General features: G+C 42.0%; 2 protein-coding genes across 9 annotated transcripts in view; one reads left to right on the forward strand and one right to left on the reverse strand.

Moving 5' to 3' along the window:
* The window catches only part of LIMS2 (LIM zinc finger domain containing 2), a 34,996-nt gene extending 29,056 nt beyond the window's left edge, over window positions 1–5,940 (forward strand). For 2 of the 4 annotated variants that reach the window (XM_084846782.1, XM_084846785.1), the window contains one exon: window positions 521–3,084. In XM_084846782.1, coding sequence (XP_084702908.1) covers window positions 521–668 — 148 coding nt within the window. In that variant the 3' untranslated portion in view covers window positions 669–3,084. Of the gene's footprint in view, window positions 1–520 lie in introns of all 4 variants that reach the window. The other 2 variants (XR_014789536.1, XM_084846783.1) reach the window with 2 other exon arrangements.
* A 150-nt stretch (window positions 5,941–6,090) lies between these two features.
* MYO7B (myosin VIIB) overlaps window positions 6,091–21,127 on the reverse strand; it is a 99,364-nt gene continuing 84,327 nt past the window's right edge. For 3 of the 5 annotated variants that reach the window (XM_084846739.1, XM_084846737.1, XM_084846738.1), the window contains 5 exons: window positions 19,376–19,561; window positions 12,255–12,371; window positions 10,797–10,880; window positions 10,050–10,169; window positions 6,091–8,245 (listed from right to left, as the gene is read on the reverse strand). In XM_084846739.1, the coding sequence (XP_084702865.1) occupies window positions 8,156–8,245; window positions 10,050–10,169; window positions 10,797–10,880; window positions 12,255–12,371; window positions 19,376–19,561 (597 nt within the window). In that variant the 3' untranslated portion in view covers window positions 6,091–8,155. Of the gene's footprint in view, window positions 8,246–10,049; window positions 10,170–10,796; window positions 10,881–11,357; window positions 11,467–12,254; window positions 12,372–19,375; window positions 19,562–21,127 lie in introns of those variants that run through there. The other 2 variants (XR_014789535.1, XM_084846740.1) reach the window with 2 other exon arrangements.

Raw genomic sequence — 21,127 nt, forward strand, 5'->3', positions numbered from 1 at the left:
AAACAAACTGAATCAACTCTGGATTGTTTAACCTATTATGTGCGAACCAGGCCGCTGGCTCAAGACGTAAGCATAATGTCAAACAAGTGTTAGTAAAAATTGAAAGGTACAACAAGACCATTAATAGGCTGTCCCTATACCAGCAAGTAGTTTAACATTTCTCTCTGGGACAAGGTAGACATCAGATGTTCTTTTCTTTTTTTTCTTCAAAGAGAACTTTCCTGGGATCTTTCTGTCTCAGACAGAAGTGACAAATACCCAGTACTGGCCAGCCTGGCAGGCAGTGGCTCCCTAGACTCACTGGGAAATAGCTCTCTCAGCCTTGCTGCCTCAGGTCTTTTAACTGGAGATGATGAAGACTGAACATAAGACCATTTCTTGCAAAGATTTTGCTCCTGTGCTTGGAAGGGATTTTACATAGGCAAATGAAGGGAATATACACCCCCCCCTCCCCCCGTTAGCTGTTAAGCCTCACATGGCTTTCTGAGTGGAATGTAATAGCTCTATATTTCTTTGAAAGGAATAAGTTTGTGGAATTCGACATGAAGCCAGTGTGCAAGAAGTGCTATGAGAAATTCCCTCTGGAACTGAAGAAACGGTTGAAGAAACTGTCTGAGTTGGCCTCCAAGAAAACTCATCCCAAAGCTCTGGATTTAAACTCTGCTTAGATAGGTTTGTGCTTCCTGCCAACTGCACTCATCTTCACCAAATACAATCTGCCTCACCTGCTAATCACTTAATGGCTTAAAGAACCCAAGACAAACAAAAACTCACCGGTTATATCTTGCACCCTGAATGTTTTTCTGCTCAGGTATATCGTGTAGAGCCTATCCTCTGGAAGAAAGTTGTGGTTATACATCAGGGGTGCAGAACAGCAGGCCTGGGAGCTAAATCCAGTTCCACTAGGATCCCACTACAGCTCTCTGGGGTTCCCCAGAGGGCCATACTCCCTTCCTCTGACTACCACTCGTTTGTTGGTTTCACAGCTTGTGTTGTTTTCCCCCCCATCCTAAAAGGTTGAAATGCCTCTCATATGGCTTAATTACTGGCAGTAAAAGCTTTAAGTTAATATGTGATGGTATTTGGGGGCCTGCCCTTTTTGCTTTTGGCCCCACCTATCTCTGGAATGTGGCCCCTGAGAGCTCTCCAAAATGGAATTTGGTCCTCAGGCTGAAAGAGGTTCAACACCTCTACTATACATAATAGCACACTATTTTCCCTTTGTATTAAAAGCTTTTCTACATGAGGTATTTATCACGTGGTCATCATTCCCTACTCACGGTTGTTTATGAGTTCTTTAGACGATGTGACCCTCCAGTTTCACTTCTGTGTGTAAAGAGCACTTTCAGCGAGCAGGGAAAATGCAATATTTATTTGTAAAAGTGAAAGAAAATGCTTTTTTCACTTGTGTATTTGCGCTATTCTGCTATACTACAGTGCCACCTAGATGTTATGTAGCAGAAAAGCAGGAAAGGAGACACTCTTCATGTAGTGCTCAGATCTCAGTTCGGTGACAAAACCAAAAGTAGATACAGCGGAGTAAAAGCCTCAGGTAGGAAAGCTCTTAGTTGGGTATCATTGTTTTTCACAATTTCTGCACTGAAATTCAAGCTCTACTATAGTTACATGGAACTCTTATGTTTTTTCCTCAGCATTTTAAACCAAAATTAGTTTGGTGGGCTGCAAGTGGGAACAAGGGAAGGTTAAGTGAAAATAAGCTGCTTAATCCTTCACTTCCAAACAGGGGAGGAAAGGTTAAGTAGCTTCTTTCTGCTTATCCTTTCTTTGTGCTGGCCTGCAGGCTGTGCAGGCTAATTCTGGTTTAGTATAGAGAAAAACACACACAAAAATGCTGAGAAAAAACACACACAACTTCATCTAATGTGTCTTCGAAACATTCTCTTAAAATTGCAAGGGACTGATATGTGGGATTAAAGAGAACTAAGAAATAACCTTGCAATTTTTAATTAAATCATTACAACAGAGTTTGGTATTACTCGGCACAAACCTACATTGGTTTTATTAGCTGGTCGTCCTTACTTGCTGTAGTAGCTAAGCTAGATGTGATTACTTTTCTGTACCAATGAAATACTTCAGCTTCTGAAACTATTCATTGTGTTTAAGCTAAGATTACTCTTCCCTTCTCCATTTTCTCAGAAACTTAAGCAAGGTATAGCAGAAAATAAGATCTGAATGGACCAAAGTGGCTGCATTGTAAGCCTATAATTTCTGAGAGAAGGTATTTTTGGTGCCTGTATTTCTAGTAGTTTTGTGGGGTGGGGTAGGGATGGAGTTCCAAACATTTTAGATTTTCTGTTACTTCATTCTTAATGTTGGCATCAGCAAGTGCTATAATGTGAACAAGGTTTTATAAAATTCCTGGAGTCTTGCCTAAGTGCAGTTCACCGAACATTGCAACTTTACAACTTTACAGTATTGGTTGTAATGTAATTGGTTGTAATGTAATGCTAGTGGCCTCTCTAAAGCTGGAACTATATGCTACCTTGGCAAATACATTTTCCAGAATGTGTGTTTTTATAATATCAACGGGGCAGAGAGTGTGTGCTTAACCATTCCCACTCCTGCCACTTCACCACCACAACCCTTCCCCCTGCCTGATTTCTCCCCAACTAGCTCAGATTGTGTGTCGGGGGTAGGGGTGCTGTGGAGGAGAGATATTGCTGGGTTGGGGGGAAGTGACAGACAATCGAGGTGTTAAGCCCATCTGTCAATTCTCTACCATGTGTCTCCCCCCTCCCCAACATTAGCAATACCAGACAATCCCAAGTTTGGGAACCCTGTGTTTGCTTTGTAAATTAGGGTTCCAGCCCAAGTAGTAGTGTTCTTATCAAATTCCACTATAGTATTTGTGTTCCTGTGGTAAGAAGATATAGGAGGAAAGAGTAGTTTAGAACAAGATGCCTCTTTGTAACTACTGTTTTACGTACAGAGCAGAAAAGCATCAACTTGTCTTAATTTACACATCCTTGCTATAATACTGATGTACTGTGCACTGCTTCTGTTCTGACATGAGAGGACCAGCTTTTCTGCCCTCCTTTCCAAAATGAATAGTCAAATAACCTTATTTATCTGCTACTTATTATTTTATCAGCACTTAGTTTATGTTATCACATCTAATACAGAAGAGGATTACCTTGATCTGGAGCCATCCTTCAACTATAAATACAAAGAAGAACATATTTCACAGGGAGGAGCATATTTTCCTAAAGCATAGGATAAGTACAGTAAGGAGACTCTCACTGAATTAATGACTCTCATCCAGAGCACTCTATGTGCTCCAGTTAAGAGTATATGTGTGTTCACATGCATATGTGAGCATGTGTACTGCCATATTTATTTAAATGGAGTAAACACTGATTGATGTATATATCCATATATCCAAACTCATAATTTTGGTCACTCATACCTAGAGAACACAACTCTTATGTGACTAGTTGTGGATATAGATGGGACAGGTTGTGCTGGATGAGGATGAGCATGTGAATATGCATCCTTCAGTGAGTAATGCACTATGGATAGATGATATGTGATTCCTGATCCAGCAAGTGATACTGGTCTGCTTTCAGGATCAAGGCATTAAAATCTATGTACTTTAACCATTTTAATGTAATGTTCCATGGAAATACATACTTTGTTACACTACCTAATACAAATATGCAAAGACTAGGTCCCATAAATCAGACAAATTTCCAGGCTAGCTTAACACTAAGAAGTCAGAGGCATCCTTACAAAATGTAGTATTTGCCTTTTCCACTATTCATTTAAAATATAATTTGTAATGAATGGGAATGTCATTGTACAGATTTGATAGACAGATTTGAAATGCCATTGCCCATTTGGACCTCCCCAGGGCTACATGAGAGTAATAGTTGTACAAGTCTCCAGAGTCATCTAATATGAAGAAGCAAGTGCCTTCTTTTGAAATGTTCCTTTACAGTGCATATTTTGACATAAGGAATATTAAGGGTACAATCCTATCCAGATAGGCAGTCGCCTCTGAATTTGGAGGCGACTGCCTATCCAATGCAGGGCAGGAGAAGCACAGAGGGGATCGTTCCCTCCGTATTCCTCCTGCCCTGCATTTTTGGCTAGACAGCCGATTGCGACTGTCTAGCTGTGGGAGGGCTGAGCAGGGAAGGAGGCTGCTGTACGACACATTGGATGTGTCGTACAGGCATTTCCGCCCACCCCAGAATGCCCCCAGATACTCTCCTTTTTGGCCACTCCACGCTCCTCTTGTGAGCGCGGAGGACGGGGCTGTCCCATGCTGCCTGAGAGTCAGTGCGGAAGTGGGGGGAAGTCAATTCCCAGAACACCAGAGATCCTGTGGCCGTCTAGCCGCTGTCTAGCGGCCATAGGATTGCTCCCTAAGTGTATCTTCTGAATACAGAATCCATATGTTGAAAAAGAAATAGAATGATTGCTGGGAAACACTTTAGCTTCCATGTGCTACTCTTGGAAAAAGTAAATGCCAAATGGCTTTTCTAGAGCTGCCTGCTATAATGATCAGTAGAGCTGAGCCAAACCATAGGGCTGAGGTTTGTGAATATTTTTATGTCCCTTGAAAATGTCCCCATTTTTGGCTCAGAAGGGCATATGTGTTGCTGGCAAGGGGAATGAGAATGCATGAAATTGCAAAACAGAAAGCATTGGCTGAATGTGCATTGGAATGCACACCCAAAAGAGAATGTTGTCTGTTGGAATATGTATTTGGATGTCCATCAGAATATGCAGACCAGTATGCATTTTGGACTAAAGCTCGATTTGGTCTTCAGAATGAGGGCAGTGCAGCGTCATTTGCCCTCACAGTCAAATCTGGCTCCATGATGGCGTCATGTTCACTATGTGAGCCCTGACTGACTTGGATCACTTCTTGAAGGAGACAGAAGCCCTGTTAAAGTTTTTGAAATGGCATTGAAACAGCAGTGGATTGGGGGAACTTTGGCTGTCAGACGCATGAAAAACAGCATATAAAAGTTGAAGGTAACATTTTTCGGGGTGCTCTTTTGCACCTGTTGAAAGCACACTTTGTGGGTGCAGCTCTACTGACCAGTCCATGACAAGGAGCATCTGTTCTGTTAAAGGCAATCTTGACGTGTTAAAATCATAGGCAAATCACAAGGCAAATTCATGTTAGGTATGTTATCCTTTCACTACATTGCACTGAATGTAGATTTACATGCTTGCAAACAATATACTGTTAATACAGAAATATATAGTTATAACATCTTTTACGCATACATAAATCATTTGAGCTCATGGATTACTTCTGAAAATAGCAAATAATTTTATAAGGTATAGTATTAACTTTAAATGAAAAGTTACTAACATTGGCAACATAATGATATTCTCCATTCTCCAGTAGTAAGGTGATGGAGTAGCCAAATATTTTGCAATAGACAATCCTCTGTTAAAAGAGACTGCATTCATTACAAACATAAGGAACACTGTAACTAACAGTGCAATCCTATGCATGTCTACTCAAAAGTAAGCCCCACTGAGTTATTCCCAGGTAAGTGTGTATAGGATTGTAGCCTAACAATGCAATACTATCAGAAGTACACCCCACTGAGTTCAGTGGGACTTACTTCCAGGTAAGTGGGTATATGATTGCAGCCTCAGTTATATGAAAAATGCTTAGTTGTTAGCATGCAAACCATTTTAATATGTACGTTTGAAGGAATTGTCGCATTCTGTACAAGATCACAATCAAACCTCAATGTGTGGTGTCAAACTTTTTATAAGACATTGTTTTCTGGCAGTCAGTACTTTGCTTAGAGATCTTGTTATTTCTCTAGCAAAAAGATAAATCCTGCTGAATTAAAACATTGTATTCCTTCCTTTTAGTTTATATTACTGGAATGATGATTCACTGCTATATATTTTATAAATCTTCACAGTAAAAGTTACTTTAAAAGTTACATGGATTTATTTTTATCTGAATTTGGTTTGTGTCAATTGCACCTACAATCATATTTCTCTTCAAATAGCTATAGTGGATGTGTCTTGTCATGGGGCCATTTCAGTATAGGTTCATTAGTGCTTTGATAACACAGGACTATGACAGATAGTTCGATATTGATTTTTTAATTTATTGATACTGATTTACACTTGGTTTAGTACAACATACATTTCTAAATAAAGCTAACAATATCACTCCCATCATTCTACAATTATGTTTCAAAAGTAGAAACAAGAATTTGGTTATTACCATTAACAGAAAACGAATATACAAATATTTTTAGTTAAAACACTACATTGAACTTAGATTAAGAATTCAGAAATACATTACAATCCTATTCACCTTGATCCCAGGTAATTTCAAAGCATCCACTGCCAGCAATGGACACCACATGTGGAATTTCTGGATGTTTGTTTGCAAAAGGTCAAGTATTTTGAAAAGTGTGGCACTCATTAGCTTCACAGAGATACTGAAGCTCTAATACCCCCATCATACATACACAAAAACCTCTATTTGAAAAAAAAATGCACACCTTCTTCTAAGTTTGGGAAGAGACTATTGTGTCGGGATGCTGGAGGAATTTGAGCCAGACTAAAATGAGCTCGGATTTCTAAGAATCCGACCTGTGGAATCTGCTGCGGAGTGACCCCTTCAGGCTGCACAAGAGTCTGTGGACTTTCGGATGATTTTGTTTACTTTCCCAAAATTTACGCATAAAAATTCATAGGAAAATACGTAAGTTTCTGCTGAGGAAACATTGAATGGAATGGGGGGACAATATGCTAAATGTTATGTACTAAGGTAAATTGTGTAAATACTTACATAAATACGCAATTGCATATTTTTCTGCATGACAAAAAAAAAATTCACATCCGTCTTGGGTAAATGACAGAACAAAAGGCATCTGACACTCCGCGAAACCCAGGCGGAGTGGATTTTAAACAGTCCGTACATCCCTACTATTGTGACTACTTTGGCAAATAACAGGTTGAAAGCCAACAGTGTTGGTTCTCCTCAGCTGCTGAAAAGTGCCTCAACGAACTTGGAGTAAATGCACTACAACAGCCTTCCCCAACTTGATACCCTCCAAATGTTTTGGACTTCAACTCCCATCAGCCCCAGCCAGCATGGTCAATGGGCAGGAATGTTTGGAGTTGTAGTCTAAAACATCTGGAGGGCACCTGGTTGGGGAAGGCTGCACTACAACATTCATGATAGGGTGTTTGGAAGGACAACTCTGGTGCCTCCTTTCACAAATAAATGCATTGTAGCATCAACAGTATCTTTCTAATTCTTTGGTTTATTGGAGCAGTTGTATAATAAGATCAGTCTTTTCAGCTAGAAAGCTTTGTAGCAAACAGCAAGAATGATAAAGGCTATGGTAAGCAGATTCTAAAGCCAGTTTTACCAATGAAATTATTTGACACGGCAAAATCCAGTGCATGTTTACTCAGAAGTAAGTCCTGCTGTGTTCAAAGGGGCTTATTCTCTAGTAAGTGTTTTAGGATTGCAGCCTTAGAAAGCAGGTCAAAGAATATTAAATTTAAAAACATTCCAATTATATGACTGCAACGGCTCTGTCGAATCCAATGGCCTTTTGAGGATATCTGCAGTTTCACGATGGGAGGAGAAGGCTGGTAGATACGTATAGGGCACAGAAGTATATTCCATGTTCTCAAACTTAGGCAACGTTCACAGAGTAGACCTTACCTCAAGTTACTGTTTCCTTTCAATGTAATTCCCCCATGCTTTAAAGGCAACATAACCACCTTTTTGCTATGTACTGCATAGGTTTGTGCTAATGGCTGGAACATATTGAGGCTGTGATAAATTCATTTCCTTCTCAGTAGGGAAGGACAGTATAATCTAGTAAGGGTGTAGCTCCAGGAAAGGAGGTGTCCATTACTGAAAAAGAGATTATCTTGGAACAAAATCCAGCCATGGTGAAATCCAGAATGTTTACACTGAGCCAAAAATGATTACGCTTAACATAAGAAATGATTAAGCTTAATATATGTCAGCATAACCCCGCATACGTTTCTGTTACAGCAGCAGTTTTATGGTTCACTCCTCTAGGGTCAGGAACAGATACAAAGTTAAAAATGAAATTCTTCCAAGATAACAAATATTGTCAATTTGGCACAGCCTGTGAATTATGGATGATTGCCATCCTCAGGCAGGGAGACGGGGAGTCTTCTGTTTGTTTACAGCATTCATTAACAGGTGCACATATGATGTCAACAAGTCATCCATTTTGTATCCCTTGAGGGGAAAAAAAAGACATTTAACATCTCTTTTGGAAAGGGCTGCAAAGACATGAGTCCATTTAACAGATTATGGAACATTTCCCAATAGTACTCCAGTCAGTCCTGGCAAGCAGTATTGTGTTGGTAATCCTTCTACTTATACAGTTGTTTTAAGGCAGACCAGAGCTCCTAAATATTTTAGCCCACATTCCCTTTTATTAAATAATATAACGTGCTCTCGTAAGTGCCCAAAGCCACAAACTTGCACATATACCAGCCAGCCCCATCTCCTCCACAAACCCAAGGCTTTATTCTTGCCAGTTTCAGTTTTGCCCTCCTCTAAACTATGTCCTCTCTGCCTGTCCTCTCTCCCCCCCCCCGCCACATATATACACTCTATATCGTCATTCCCCCACCCCCCAAAAATGAAAGGAGACACAATGCTACAGCCAGCTCATCATGGGTTATTTAATTCGTTGTAAACTGCAGCAAGTGCCAGGCACATGTGGCTGCCATTCTGAATATGCAACCCCTGATTGGGGTTTGCATGGTGTAATCCAAACCTGGCCATCTTTGGTTATTTGAGGGTTAACACTTGCATAACCCCACTACTAATTGAGGGTTATGCAATGGATGTTTAACCCATGATGGCTGGGTTTACATGACACAGTACAACACCCAGTTGGGGGTTGCATGTTGAAAATGGCAGCTGCACACATCCGGCATATGCTGTGGCTCATTGTGGGTTAAATAACCCACGATGACCCAGCTGTGTCATGTGAACAAGAAGAGTCTTCATCTAGGAGACACAAGGAAAATTGGAAGTAGTTGCCATTTCAGGATTTTTCTCAACCACTTATAAGGGAGGAGCAGATATTTACTAGTGAATACTTTGCTCCTTCCTCTGAAGATGGACACGTTTACTGGGCTGTATTCTTGGGCTGTGTATTCCTTATCCCTGAGATGTGGGTGGAATCTTATTGTATCTTTTAGAAAGCCAATTCACACATTTATAAGGGAGCAATCCTATGGCCGCTAGTTAACGGCTAGACGGCCATAGAACATGTGGTTTTCCGGGAACTGACCTTGCTCCCATTCCACGCTGCCTCACAGGTAGCGTGGAACGTCCCTGTGCTCCGCACTCGGAAGAGGAGTGTGGAGCGGCCAAAACGGGGCAGTCCGGGAGGCATTCTGGGGCAGGGAAGGTGGAAATGCCAGTACGACACATCCTATGTGTCGTCTGGCAGCCTCCTCCCCTGCTCCACCTTCCCGCAGCTAGACAGCCAAAATCGGCTGTCTAGCTGCAAATGCAGGGCAGAAGAAGCGCGGAGGGAACGATCCCCTCCGTGCTTCTCCTGCCCTGCACTGGATAGGCAGTCGTGTCCAAGTTCAGCTGCCTATTTCCATAGGATTGCACCCTAAATTCCTCCACAAAGAGCAACCTGACTATCCTCCAAGGATACAGCCACATGGAGGAGGCAACATCTGACTCAGTGTATTCCTAGATAAAGCTCAGCAGTGATTCACATAAGTGCAGCTGCACATCTTTCATCTGCCACACTTATATAAAGTACTACTGAAAAACAGCAGTTACTTGGGGATGTAGTGGGTCTAAAATTACTTTCACCACACAGTAGTATTCCTGGGATAGTTTGTTCTGTGAGCCGTTTGTGAATATCTAAACTTGCCCCTGGAGAAAATCACTCAGACAGCATGTTTAGAGGAAGGAAAGAAAGGTTTAACCACTAATTGACAGATGCTTTTCTCCCCCTCTTCAGTGGATGGTCTTCAGCAAATCTGAAATTGTAAGCTTTTCTTACCAGAGATGTTTCACAAAGGATTCGACTTCCTTGTACCAGATTCCCTATGGTCATGTGGAAGTATGTGCTGCCACTGTTCCAGTTGGAGATTTTAGTGAAGGGGTAAACTGTTAAGATCTCCTGCAAGCCAAAAGTAATGTTACATGTAACATCTATAAAAGCCACAGACCACAAGAGAGACTTGTTGGACATCAGCTTGTGGATTTTCAGAAAGCAGTTCAATGCGATGCTTCCTCACATAATCCTCTCCACCAACCCCTGCTGATTTTTTAAAAAGTTGTTTCTCGGCAGGACCGTCTAGGATTATTTGAACCTAGAATATTCTTTCTCAGCCAAGTTTCTTTGTATTTGCAATCTGGCAATTTAGCATGAATGATCGTCCAAGGAAGCCACCAAACATAACTGTCCTCATTCAGCAAGGAGTTTCTCATTCCTGGCTGCACAGATCTCATACTTATCACCTCTTTATACAATTCTTTTATTTTAAACTACTTTGGAGCAGCAACAAGAGCAACAATAGAGAAGTGGCTCAAACTTGAACAAATTGTTTTGGCTGATACAGATTTTCTCCAACAGAAGAAGCAGAACTGGTTATCTCCTGTTAAAGCCCACAGCTATGGTCACATATATTTATACCCTTACTTTAAGGGGCATTTCTAATTAAACTCCTAGCATAGGTCAGGCAGTGCATGCCTTTTCTAGTGGGTCAGACTGTAGGTATGCCAACTATCAAAAAAGGACTCGTACCTTAGTCTTCGGATGTATTAAGGAGACTCCTTGTTTGTTGATAGCAATCAGTACAATGTCAGGGAAATTGGGCTCCGAGGCTTGCTAGTAAAGAGGAACCAAAAGGAATATGATCTATTGGTAAGGAACTTACTTATCACTGAAATGTTAATTGCTCACCTGTTGTCATTTTTTCTTATTAGCACAGGAATCACAAGTGCTATGGGCCAAACTACATTACCAAAAAACATGTCACACACAGATGCATGCACTCAGTGGCTCCCCCCCCCCCCCAAGCTTTCATGTATGCATTTGCCCTTGGAAATATACATTTGGAACTGGGGTGGGGGGACTTATATGAGAAAGCCATTTGGGGCAAGCAAACAGCAGGCAGGAAAGGGGTCAAGCACCCCTTCCTTCACAATTTCTCCAGTCTCCATCACCATCTCCTGATACGGCTTTTCATAGAAGTAGAGGGGTGGGGCATCACTGCGCACATTTGTTTGAAACTTGTCACTCTGGCCTTGATTGTTAATGAATTAAGATGACTGCATATTGAATATGAACCCTACATTTCCATTTGATGTTGACTGTACCACGGCACAAAGATTGTGTGATCACATCAACATTCTTTTTGTACTGATTTGATACAAATGAGTTTGATACATGCTGTGGTGTATACATCTGTAGCCTGAAAAAAACAAACAAATTGGAAATGGCAGCAAACTAAATATGCAGAACAGCCTGAATGAAGTCCAGAAAAACACACCAAAGAAGAGCAGATCACTAACTCATTGGTGCTGCTTCAGACACAATATTAGGTAATTTTGAATCCTAAATTCTAGGGCAAAACTTATCTGGGGTCCTTTTAAGCATCTTTAATACATAACTGATTATCAACACCCTGCTCCCCAATTTCCTGCTAATGTCCCATTAAAGGTATACATATTCTGAAAAACAATAGATTAATTGTGACAATTAAAGCATTTTCTTTAAATGTAGATAATTTGCCTATTCTGTCCTGTGGTAAGGCATTGTTTCCATGGAACTTCAGACACAGAGCCTGTTTTCTTATGGCATGGCTATTGTATCCCCTGTATACACTGACTTTCAGCCAGAGGTATCATATCCTGAGGTGGGCAGGTGAATGTCGATGCCATGCACAGAATGTGCAGATCAGCTTCTTTGCCTGCTGGTGCAATCCAAGTTCTTCTAGTGCTTGCAATGGCATGCAGAAAGCAGATCCACACAAGAGTTCTACCAGGCCTTGACCTTCACATCCCATGCCTCAGAACATACTACTTGCAACTGAAACCTAGTGTGCACAGATAATGCCACATCTGAATTGGTCATGAGAATGGGCTCTCAGTAAACTTAAAAGCTTAAAAGAAGCAGGAGACCAACAGAGGATGATTCTACCCTGCAGAAAGCAGCTTTCCATATGGTGGTGCCCAAAAACATGGAAACTTTGAAACTCACCTTCACTTCGAAGAAGGCTGAGCCAAATGTTGGCCAACGATATATGTACTTCAAAACAGCTATTTTGGCCTCATCCACGGTTTTCTGTTCATATTTGTTGGAGGCAGAAATAATATTCTGTGTAACACATACAAATGTGTGTCAAAATTGTAGCTAAGATTTCTCTGACAAGAGCTGGTTTCATGGATTTGCTCATAGGTGTGGGCAGGGGCATTGCTAGGTTCTTAAAAGATCTGGGGCACAGGCCCATAACACAAATTTGCATATACGAGACTAAGTGCATGTCTAATATGTGTGTGTGTGTGGTGTGTACATGCAGTGTGCTTGCGTGTGTGTATAGATTACAGACAGACATATGAAGTTTGCACTGACCCCACCACCCCACTTCAACTCAGACCCCGATTCAGCATTTTGGAAAACATCCTGCTTCTGCTCTGGCCAATTTGTAGTCGGACCACTTCAGCTCAGCACCAAACCTGAGTCAATGTTTGGAAAAATGAGTCTTTATGCTTCCTGTTGACTACCATGGGAAATTAGAAAAAAAATGTAACTTTTTTCTCTTGGTCAGAACTGGATGATAATTTCAGGCATAGTAGCCCCCTAGAAGGGGATCACACCTGCCACATGTCAGAAAATAGATGCAGGGTTTATATTTTGATTTCCTTTTAAAGGGAACTGCTATTAACATTTTAATTCTTTGGAAGAACTGGATAACAATTTCAGGATTCATTGCCCCATCAGAGGAGATCCTGTTTTATTTATTTATTTATTATTAAATTTATTAATCGCCCATCTGGCTGGTCACCCAGCCACTCTGGGCGATGTACAACACACAATAAAAGTTTAAAACAATAAAATTCTACAATAAAAACATTTTCTAAAATACCCTAACCCACCCCAAATGCCTGCCTGAACAACAACGTTTTTAATGCATGACGGAAGCTCATTAAAGAGGGGGCATGACGGAGTTCCCTAGGGAGGGAGTTCTACAGAGTGGGGGCCACCACAGAAAAGGCCCTCTCCCTCGTCCCCACCAGTCTAGCTGTCCTGGCTGATGGGACAGAGAGAAGGCCATCCGAGGCTGATCTTGTTAAGCGGCCTGTCTGGTGCTGCTGGAGGTGCTCCTTAAGAAAGGCTGGGCCGGAACCATATAGGGTTTTAAAGGTCAAAACCAACACCTTGAATTTGGCCCGGAAAACAACTGGTAACCAGTGCAACTCCTTCAGCACTGGAGTGATGTGATCTCGCCGGCGGCTGCCTTTAATCAGGCGAGCCACCGCGTTCTGTACCAGCTGCAGCTTCCGAACCGTCTTCAAGGGTAACCCCACGTAGAGCGCATTACAGTAGTCTAAACGAGAGGAGACCAGAGCATGTACTGTCTGCCAAATTTCAGAATGCTAGCCACAAGGGGTTTTGTGCAAGGGTGGCCTTGACGTTGTGAGGTCTCCAAAAGAGGACATATGTATCTCCCTATGTTCCTTGTGGACCATTGTTCTGAAAATTACAGACAGCCTACAGTTGTCCCTAAGTAAGAAACCAAATGCCCACAGGAAACCTACAAGCAGGACATGAGTGCAATAGCACCTTCCCACTCATGTTCCCTTGCTGCTAACATTGGTGAAATGTAAATAAATTCTAGTAATTCTAAATTAGAATGCATGGATATCCTTCAGAAACTTTGCAGGACTCTTGCCTAGGGGACACCTCTAACGACCTGTGCATTTTCATACAAATTTACCCAAAAACTATCGGGGAAGAGGTGAATGGAAGGGAAAGCAAATCACTCCCTCCCTCGAATCGGTTGGTGAAACTCAAAAGTTTCAGAAGGATAGGTGCAGCAGTTCATGTGGATGGGGAGTTCTCCGATTTGTAATCTCCCCTCCTCTTAAAAAACAAACCCAAAACTCCTATTTTTTTAATTAAAGATTTCTGTTCATAGGAACATAGGAAGCTGCCTTATGGACCCTGGGTCCATCTAGCCCAGAATTGTTGACACTGACTGGCAGCAGCAGCTCTCCAAAGTTTCAGGCAGGATTCTTTCCTTGCCCTACCTGGAGATGCTGGGGATTGAACCCGGGACCTTCTGCATGCCAAGCACGTGCTCTACCATGGAGCTACAGCCCTTCCTATTGCTGGATAATGGCAACTCACAAACAAAACAGCCCCAGATTTGTTTCTCTGCAACCATGTGAACCCACTCTTCTCAAAGACTTGAGTGAGGAGAAGGAGAAAAACCAGCCCTCTTGTCTGTTTGTAAAGTCAAATGCAGTTCAGAACTTCTCTTGCCCACCGAAGAGAGTTCTCTTTAAGAATTCCTCAAGATATGCTCTGGGCAGAATAAAGAGAAAGAAAAAGAAAAAGAAAAAGAAAAAGAAAAAGAAAGAAAGAACAGGATAGGGGAGGGAAGAAGAAAAGAAGAATGGTGATTGGAAATGTGCATGGGGGTGCGGGGTAGAGAGAATTCCCTAAGACAAGTGGCTCCTTTCAGAGAGGTAGTACTTCAGAGGAATTTAGGAGGCTGTGCAGGGTTTGCAATGACTTGTTGTTGTTGTTCAGTCGTTCAGTCATGTCCGAACCAATCAGTTGTTCCATGTCTGGTTCTTACTTGCAATGACTGCACGTACTTAAATGAGCTTTATGAGGTGAGGTGGCTGAGGGCTTTTTCTAGCTTTTTTAAAACTGTAAAAAGGTAAAAAGGTAAAGGTGTCCCCAACCAGTCGTGTCCGACTCTAGGGTGTGGTGCTCATCTCCATTTCTAAGCCGAAGAGCCAGCGCTGTCCGAAGACGCTTCCGTGGTCATGTGGCCGGGATGACTGAACACCGAGGTGCACGGAACGCTGTTACCTTTCCCGCCAAAGTGGTACCTATTTATCTACTTGCAATTTCCTGCTTTCGAACTGCTAGGTTGGCAGGAGCTGGGACTGAAGACGGGAGCTCACTCCGTCAAGCAGCGCTAGGGTCTCGAACTGCTGTCCTGCCGACCTTCCGGTCTGCAATTCAGCGTCTTAACTGTAGAAACTATTTAAAAGCCCCAGCAGTTTCGCAATCATGACACCACATAGTCCTAACCCTCCCTTTGGGTTTATTTGAGTCCTACAGTTATTTAGGAGAAATTAAAGTGGAGGGGGAGAAAGAAGTTTGTGGAGGCTAATTAGATCCTTTGCTGTACTGAAGCTACTAAACTTCTGCAGAAGCCAAAGGTTCCAGTTTGGGTCAGTAAAATCAGATGCTGTGTGAAATACCAGCACTTCACATGGAGCTCTTTCTTCCCTTCCTTCTCCCTCTTCAAAATTTAATTGCACGCAAGCTCCCAACAGTGGGCATGTAAGACCAGAAAAGAAAAGTAGGGGGAGAGAGGTTTTTTGCACCTCAAAAAAAACCTACACCAGAGATTAGGGATTTGTTGTTGTTCAGTTGTTAAGTCGTGTCCGACTTTTTGTGAACCCATGGACCATAGCACACCAGACCTTCCTGTCCTGCGCTCTCTCCCGGAGCGTGCTCAAGTCCATATTCATTGCATCGGTGATGCTATCTAGCCATCTCATCCTCTGCCATCCCATTCTCCTTTTGCCTTCAATCTTTCCCAGCATCAGGGTCTTTTCCAGGGAGTTTTCGCATTAGGTGGCCAAAATATTTGAGCTTCAGCTTCAGTATCTGTCCTTCCAACGAGCAGTCAGGGTTGATTTCCTTTAGGATGGACTGATTTGACCTCCTTGCAGTCCAGGGGACTCGTAAGAGTCTTCTCCAGCACCACAGTTCGAAAGCATTGATCCTTCGGCGCTCAGCCTTCCTTATAGTCCAGCTCTCACAGCCATACGTTGCTACTGGGAAAACCATAGCTTTGATTATACGAACCTTTGTCAGCAAGGTGATGTCTCTGCTTCTTACTATGCTGTCTAGGTTTGCCATAGCTTTCCTCCCAAGAAGCAAGCGTCTTTTAATTTCATGGCTACAGTCACTGTCTGCGGTGATCTTGGAGCCCAAGAAAATAAACTCTCTCACTGCTTCCATTTCTTCCCCTTCTATATGCCAGGAAGTGATGGGGCCAGATGCCATGATCTTCGTTTTCTTAATGTTGAGTTTCAAACCAGCTTTTGCACTCTCCACTTTCACCCTCAACAAGAGGCTCTTGAGATCCTCTTCGCTTTCTGCCATTAGGGTGGTATCATCTGCGTATCTGAGGTTGTTGATAATTCTCCCGGCAATCTTAATTCTGACCTGTGATTCATCCAACCCGGTGTTTCTCATGATGTACTCTGTATATAAATTAAATAAGCAGGGCGACAATATACAGCCTTGTCGTACTCCTTGCCCAATTTTGAACCAATCAGTTGTTCTATGTCCGGTTCTTACTGTTGTTTCTTGACCTCGTACAGGTTTCTTAGAAGACAGGTAAGGTGGTCTGGTACTCCCATCACTTTAAGAATTTGCCACAGTTTGTTGTGATCCACACAATCAAAGGTTTTAGCATAGTCAATGAAGCAGAAATAGATGTTTTTCTGGAATTCTCTTGCTTTCTCCATGATCCAGCGAATGTTGGCGATTTGATCTCTAGTTCCTCTGCCTCTTCGAAACCCAGATTGTACTTCCGGTAGTTCTCGGTTCACGTGTAGCTGAAGCCTAGCTTGTAGGATTTTGAGCGTAACCTTGCTGGCATGTGAAATGAGCGCAATTGTACGGTAGCTTGAACACTCTTTGGCGTTGCCCTTCTTTGGAACTGGAATGTAAACTGACCTTTTCCAGTCTTTGTGGCCATTGTTGAGTGTTCCAAATTTGTTGGCATATTGAGTGCAGCACTTTAACAGCATCCTCTTTTAGGATCTTAAATAGCTCAGTGGGAATACTGTCATCTCCACTAGCTTTGTTGTTAGTAATGCTTCCTAAGGCCCACTTGACTTCACTCTCGAGGATGTCCAGCTCAAGTTCAGTGACCGCACTATCATGGCTATCAGGGACATTCAGATCTTTCCTGTATAGTTCTTCTGTGTATTCTTGCCACCTCTTCTTAATCTCATCTGCTTCTGTTAGGTCCCTGCCTTCTTTGTCCTTTATCATGCCCATCTTTGCACAAAACGTTCCTTTGAGATCTCCGATTTTCTTGAAGAGATCTCTAGTCTTTCCCATTCTATTGTTTTCTTCCATTTCTTTGCATTGTTCATTTAAGAAGGCCTTCTTGTCTCTCCTTGCTATTCTCTGGAAATCTGCATTAAGTTGGGTATATCTTCCCCTTTCTCCCTTGCTTTTCACTTCCCTTCTTTCCTCAGCTACTTGTAAAGCCTCATCAGACAGCCACTTTGCTTTCTTGCATTTCTTTTTCTTTGGAATGGATTTCATTGCTGCCTCCAGAACAATGTTACAGACCTCCGTCCATAGTTCCTCAGGCACTCTGTCTATCAGGTCTAATCCCTGAAATCTATTCCTCACCTCCACTGTATATTCATAAGGGATATGATTTAGGTCATACCTGAATGGTTTAGTGGTTTTCCCTACGTTCTTCAATTTAAGCCAAATTATTAGGGATAGTGACCTCCTAATGGTCACCTTAAACATCTTCTGATTAGGATCTCTAATCCCCTGGGTGACTTGACAGTTTTTACTTTTTGTTTTAGACTTTCAGAAAAGGAAACTTTACGCATGGCTAGCGCAAAAACCACTGGACCTAACTGTTTGAAATTTGGTAGGTTCAGTCAGCTCCACAGGGCCTGCTAGGTCCTCAACTTTCATGAATGTATGTGGAAGCACAAAAAAAATTTATAGCTCTTTACTTTGACACATTTTCTTGAATATAGCAAACTTTACCTGTGACTAGCACAAAAGTCACTAGACATAACTGCCTGAAATTTGGCAGGTTCCATCAGTTCCATGGGGGCTGCCAGGTTTCCCAATTCCATACACTTATGTGGAAGAACAAAGAAATTATAGCTCTTTGCTTTGACACATTTTCTTGAAAAAAGCAAATTTTACCTATGGCTAGCACAAAAGCCCCTAGGCCTAACTGCCTGAAATTTGGCAGGCTCAGTCAGCTCTATGGAACTGCCAGTTCCCCAAATTCCATGCATGTATGTAGAAGCACAAAAAATATATAGCTCTTTGCTTTGACAGATTTTCTTGAAAGTAGCAAATTTTACCTGTGACTAGCACAAAAGCCACTGGACCTAACTGCCTGAAATTTGGCAAATTCAGTCAACTGTATGGGGGCTTCCAAGTCTTCAGATTGCATGAATTTATCTTACAAACTAAAAAAGTTATGGCCGTTTTTGTTTTCCAATGCAAAGCAATGGGAATATGTAAAAAAAAATGGCAATTAGGACAGCTCAAAAGATCTGGGGCCTGTGCCCAGGTGAGCCCTGTAATAACGACACCCCTGGGTGTGGGGAACACCTAGTTACACAAATGAATTTACTCTGGTACCTCCCCAGCCTTGGATTAAAACGAAAGAGGATGTTTCTTATGGGCAGGAATATGAGAATGATAGAAACCTCGTACTATGACATATGTCTCCAGATAAAAACCCAAAGTACTGCATGATATCTGCCATTTTTAAACAGACGCATCACAGCTATAGTGACTACAGAGACTCTCTAAAAGGACTGTGGTTAGTGGGAAGCTTCACAGACAGCGTCATTGGCTTTAGCCACCAGTGAATTCCAGAGGAAAAAAAACTACTGAGATATGATCAGTAGCAACAGAGTGGTGCCAACCCAAACAGGCAAGCCAAATAAGAATTTTTGACAGGTTCACACAACACAATAACTCACACCCAACAGTTGGGTATGGGTTAAGTGTGGGTTGTCGTTGAATTGTGGGTTGCTGTTGAAACGCAAGTTATCATGTGGTCTGAACCCAGCTGCGCTAACAAACCATGGTTTATTAACCACAAATAACCCATGAAGAGAACCCATTGTTTATTGTTGGGTTGTGAACAGTGGGTTGTTTGTGGTTAACAAACCATGGTTTGTTAGCACAGCTGGGTTCAGACAACACGATAACCCACATCTCAAGAACAACCCATGGTTCGACAACAACCCACACTCAACCCATACAAAAAAATGAACCAATATTCAACCTATATTGAACCCAGTCACTGTAAAAAAAAATAAAAATAAAAAGGTTCTTCATACCCGTTTCCATTCCTCTGGAGATGTTGTTCGGATCAAGTTCTCAGGCACTAGTTCCTTCAGTACTTTGGGAATTGCTGCATATTGCATTCGATCATTGTTAAAGTGAACTTTGAAAATCAGCCCAGCTAAGTGGATGGCATCCTCTTTTGAGCACCTGTGATAGCCTCGTAGATACTTTGGCAATTCCTGAAAGATACAATTGGTGAAGACCATCAAACATGTTGATCTGTTGGCTCCACTATGCAATTTCACTGAGGGGTTTGTGTGTGTGGCAGAGGCAACAGTGGGTTCAGCAAGGGTAGCGCTGACTGTATAGTGCTATAAATTTGCTGTCAGTGCCATGTTGTACATTATTTTCAGACGGTTTCTCTCAAGCTTCCTGTTGAGCACTAAAACACCAAGCTAGAGGTGGGAAAGGCTCCTATGTAGACACATTCTTGAGGCATGTTTGCTTAGCTAGCTAGCCTATCACCCTTAAAAATGTTTCATTTAATTAAGTTGCAGAGTCATCCCTGCCCAGCATGAAGGAAGATATTTTTATTGCACAATGTGATATTTTTATTGCACAATTTCAGATTTACCCACACCTGTGTATCCGAAAGAGATCTACCTTATTCCTACCCACTATTCTGTATAAGCAATTCCTCATACTATGTGCAATATGTTTAGTGTGATAATCAGGCTTAGACAAAAACACTTGCTAAGGTAATTAAGAGCTCTCCCTGCTCTGATGAGTGAATGAGGTGATATTAAAGTTTGACAGTAGTTTGAGACAAGTTATCTTAAATGCAAAAGGTATGGAGGTAAACTAAGGCAGTTACTCTATACTAATCAATGGAACCAAGCAGAGAACCCAGATCAAATAAAGCTGGAGAAATGGAAGGTGAAGCTTGATTCTCTCTTTCGGTCTGCAACTCTTGGTTTATTTGTATTTAGTCTCTTGCAGTTAGGAAAATCTTCTCAATTCTAATTTCTTGGTTAGAACTGAGAGGCTTTTCCTAACTGCAAGAGATTAAATCCAAACACAAATGAAATAGAAGTAAGGAAAAAAATCAAGCAGAGGTTGGCTACTTCTCTCATTTCCTTTGATGTGGTTCCTACTTCATGCTAGCAGTTTAAATGATAACACTTCTTGAAAAGGTAGTTAGCATTCCTAATTAAAAGAGAAAAGTTGCATTTGAGCTGGCTGAAGATAATACTTTGTTTAAACTCAATGTGTTTTAAAAACTAAACCTGGGGTGTGTTTCCATGCTATCTATCGGCTTCACCTGGCTTGCAACTTTGTTGCGATGTTTCCCCAATCGCATCTTCTCCTTTTCCAGTTTCCACAGTGCTTAAAGTCCCAGCTTATCATTGCTGTAGCCTGGAGCTTTGTGCTGTTTCCACCGAGCAATAATCAAAATATTTTCTTGATGGCTGGGTGGAGTCTGGGTTGGGTCTGATTACCTCATCCATGTCCCCGCCTCCTCCTCTTGCTGAGTCCCCCCCCCCTCCTTCGCTGACATAAACATACTTCTGTGTGGGCTGGGGGATTGGAAGTGAACGTCATCGGACTGGCAGGGGCTGCTGAACCTAACAAAGCGGCTCCCCCCTCCAGGCTCTACTCCCCTTAATGGCAATCTCGGGAACAAGCCTCACTGACCACAGTGGAAGTTACTCCTGAGTAGACTTCCCAGACATATACCCGATTCCACCCATTTTTTTCCTTTCCCTCTAAATAGCAGGCTACTGCATTAGGAATCACCCCTAGGA

Source organism: Heloderma suspectum, chromosome 3, assembly GCF_057233095.1.
Source record: "Heloderma suspectum isolate Gila_16-S chromosome 3, 16-S_ref, whole genome shotgun sequence".
NCBI lineage: Eukaryota > Metazoa > Chordata > Lepidosauria > Squamata > Helodermatidae > Heloderma > Heloderma suspectum.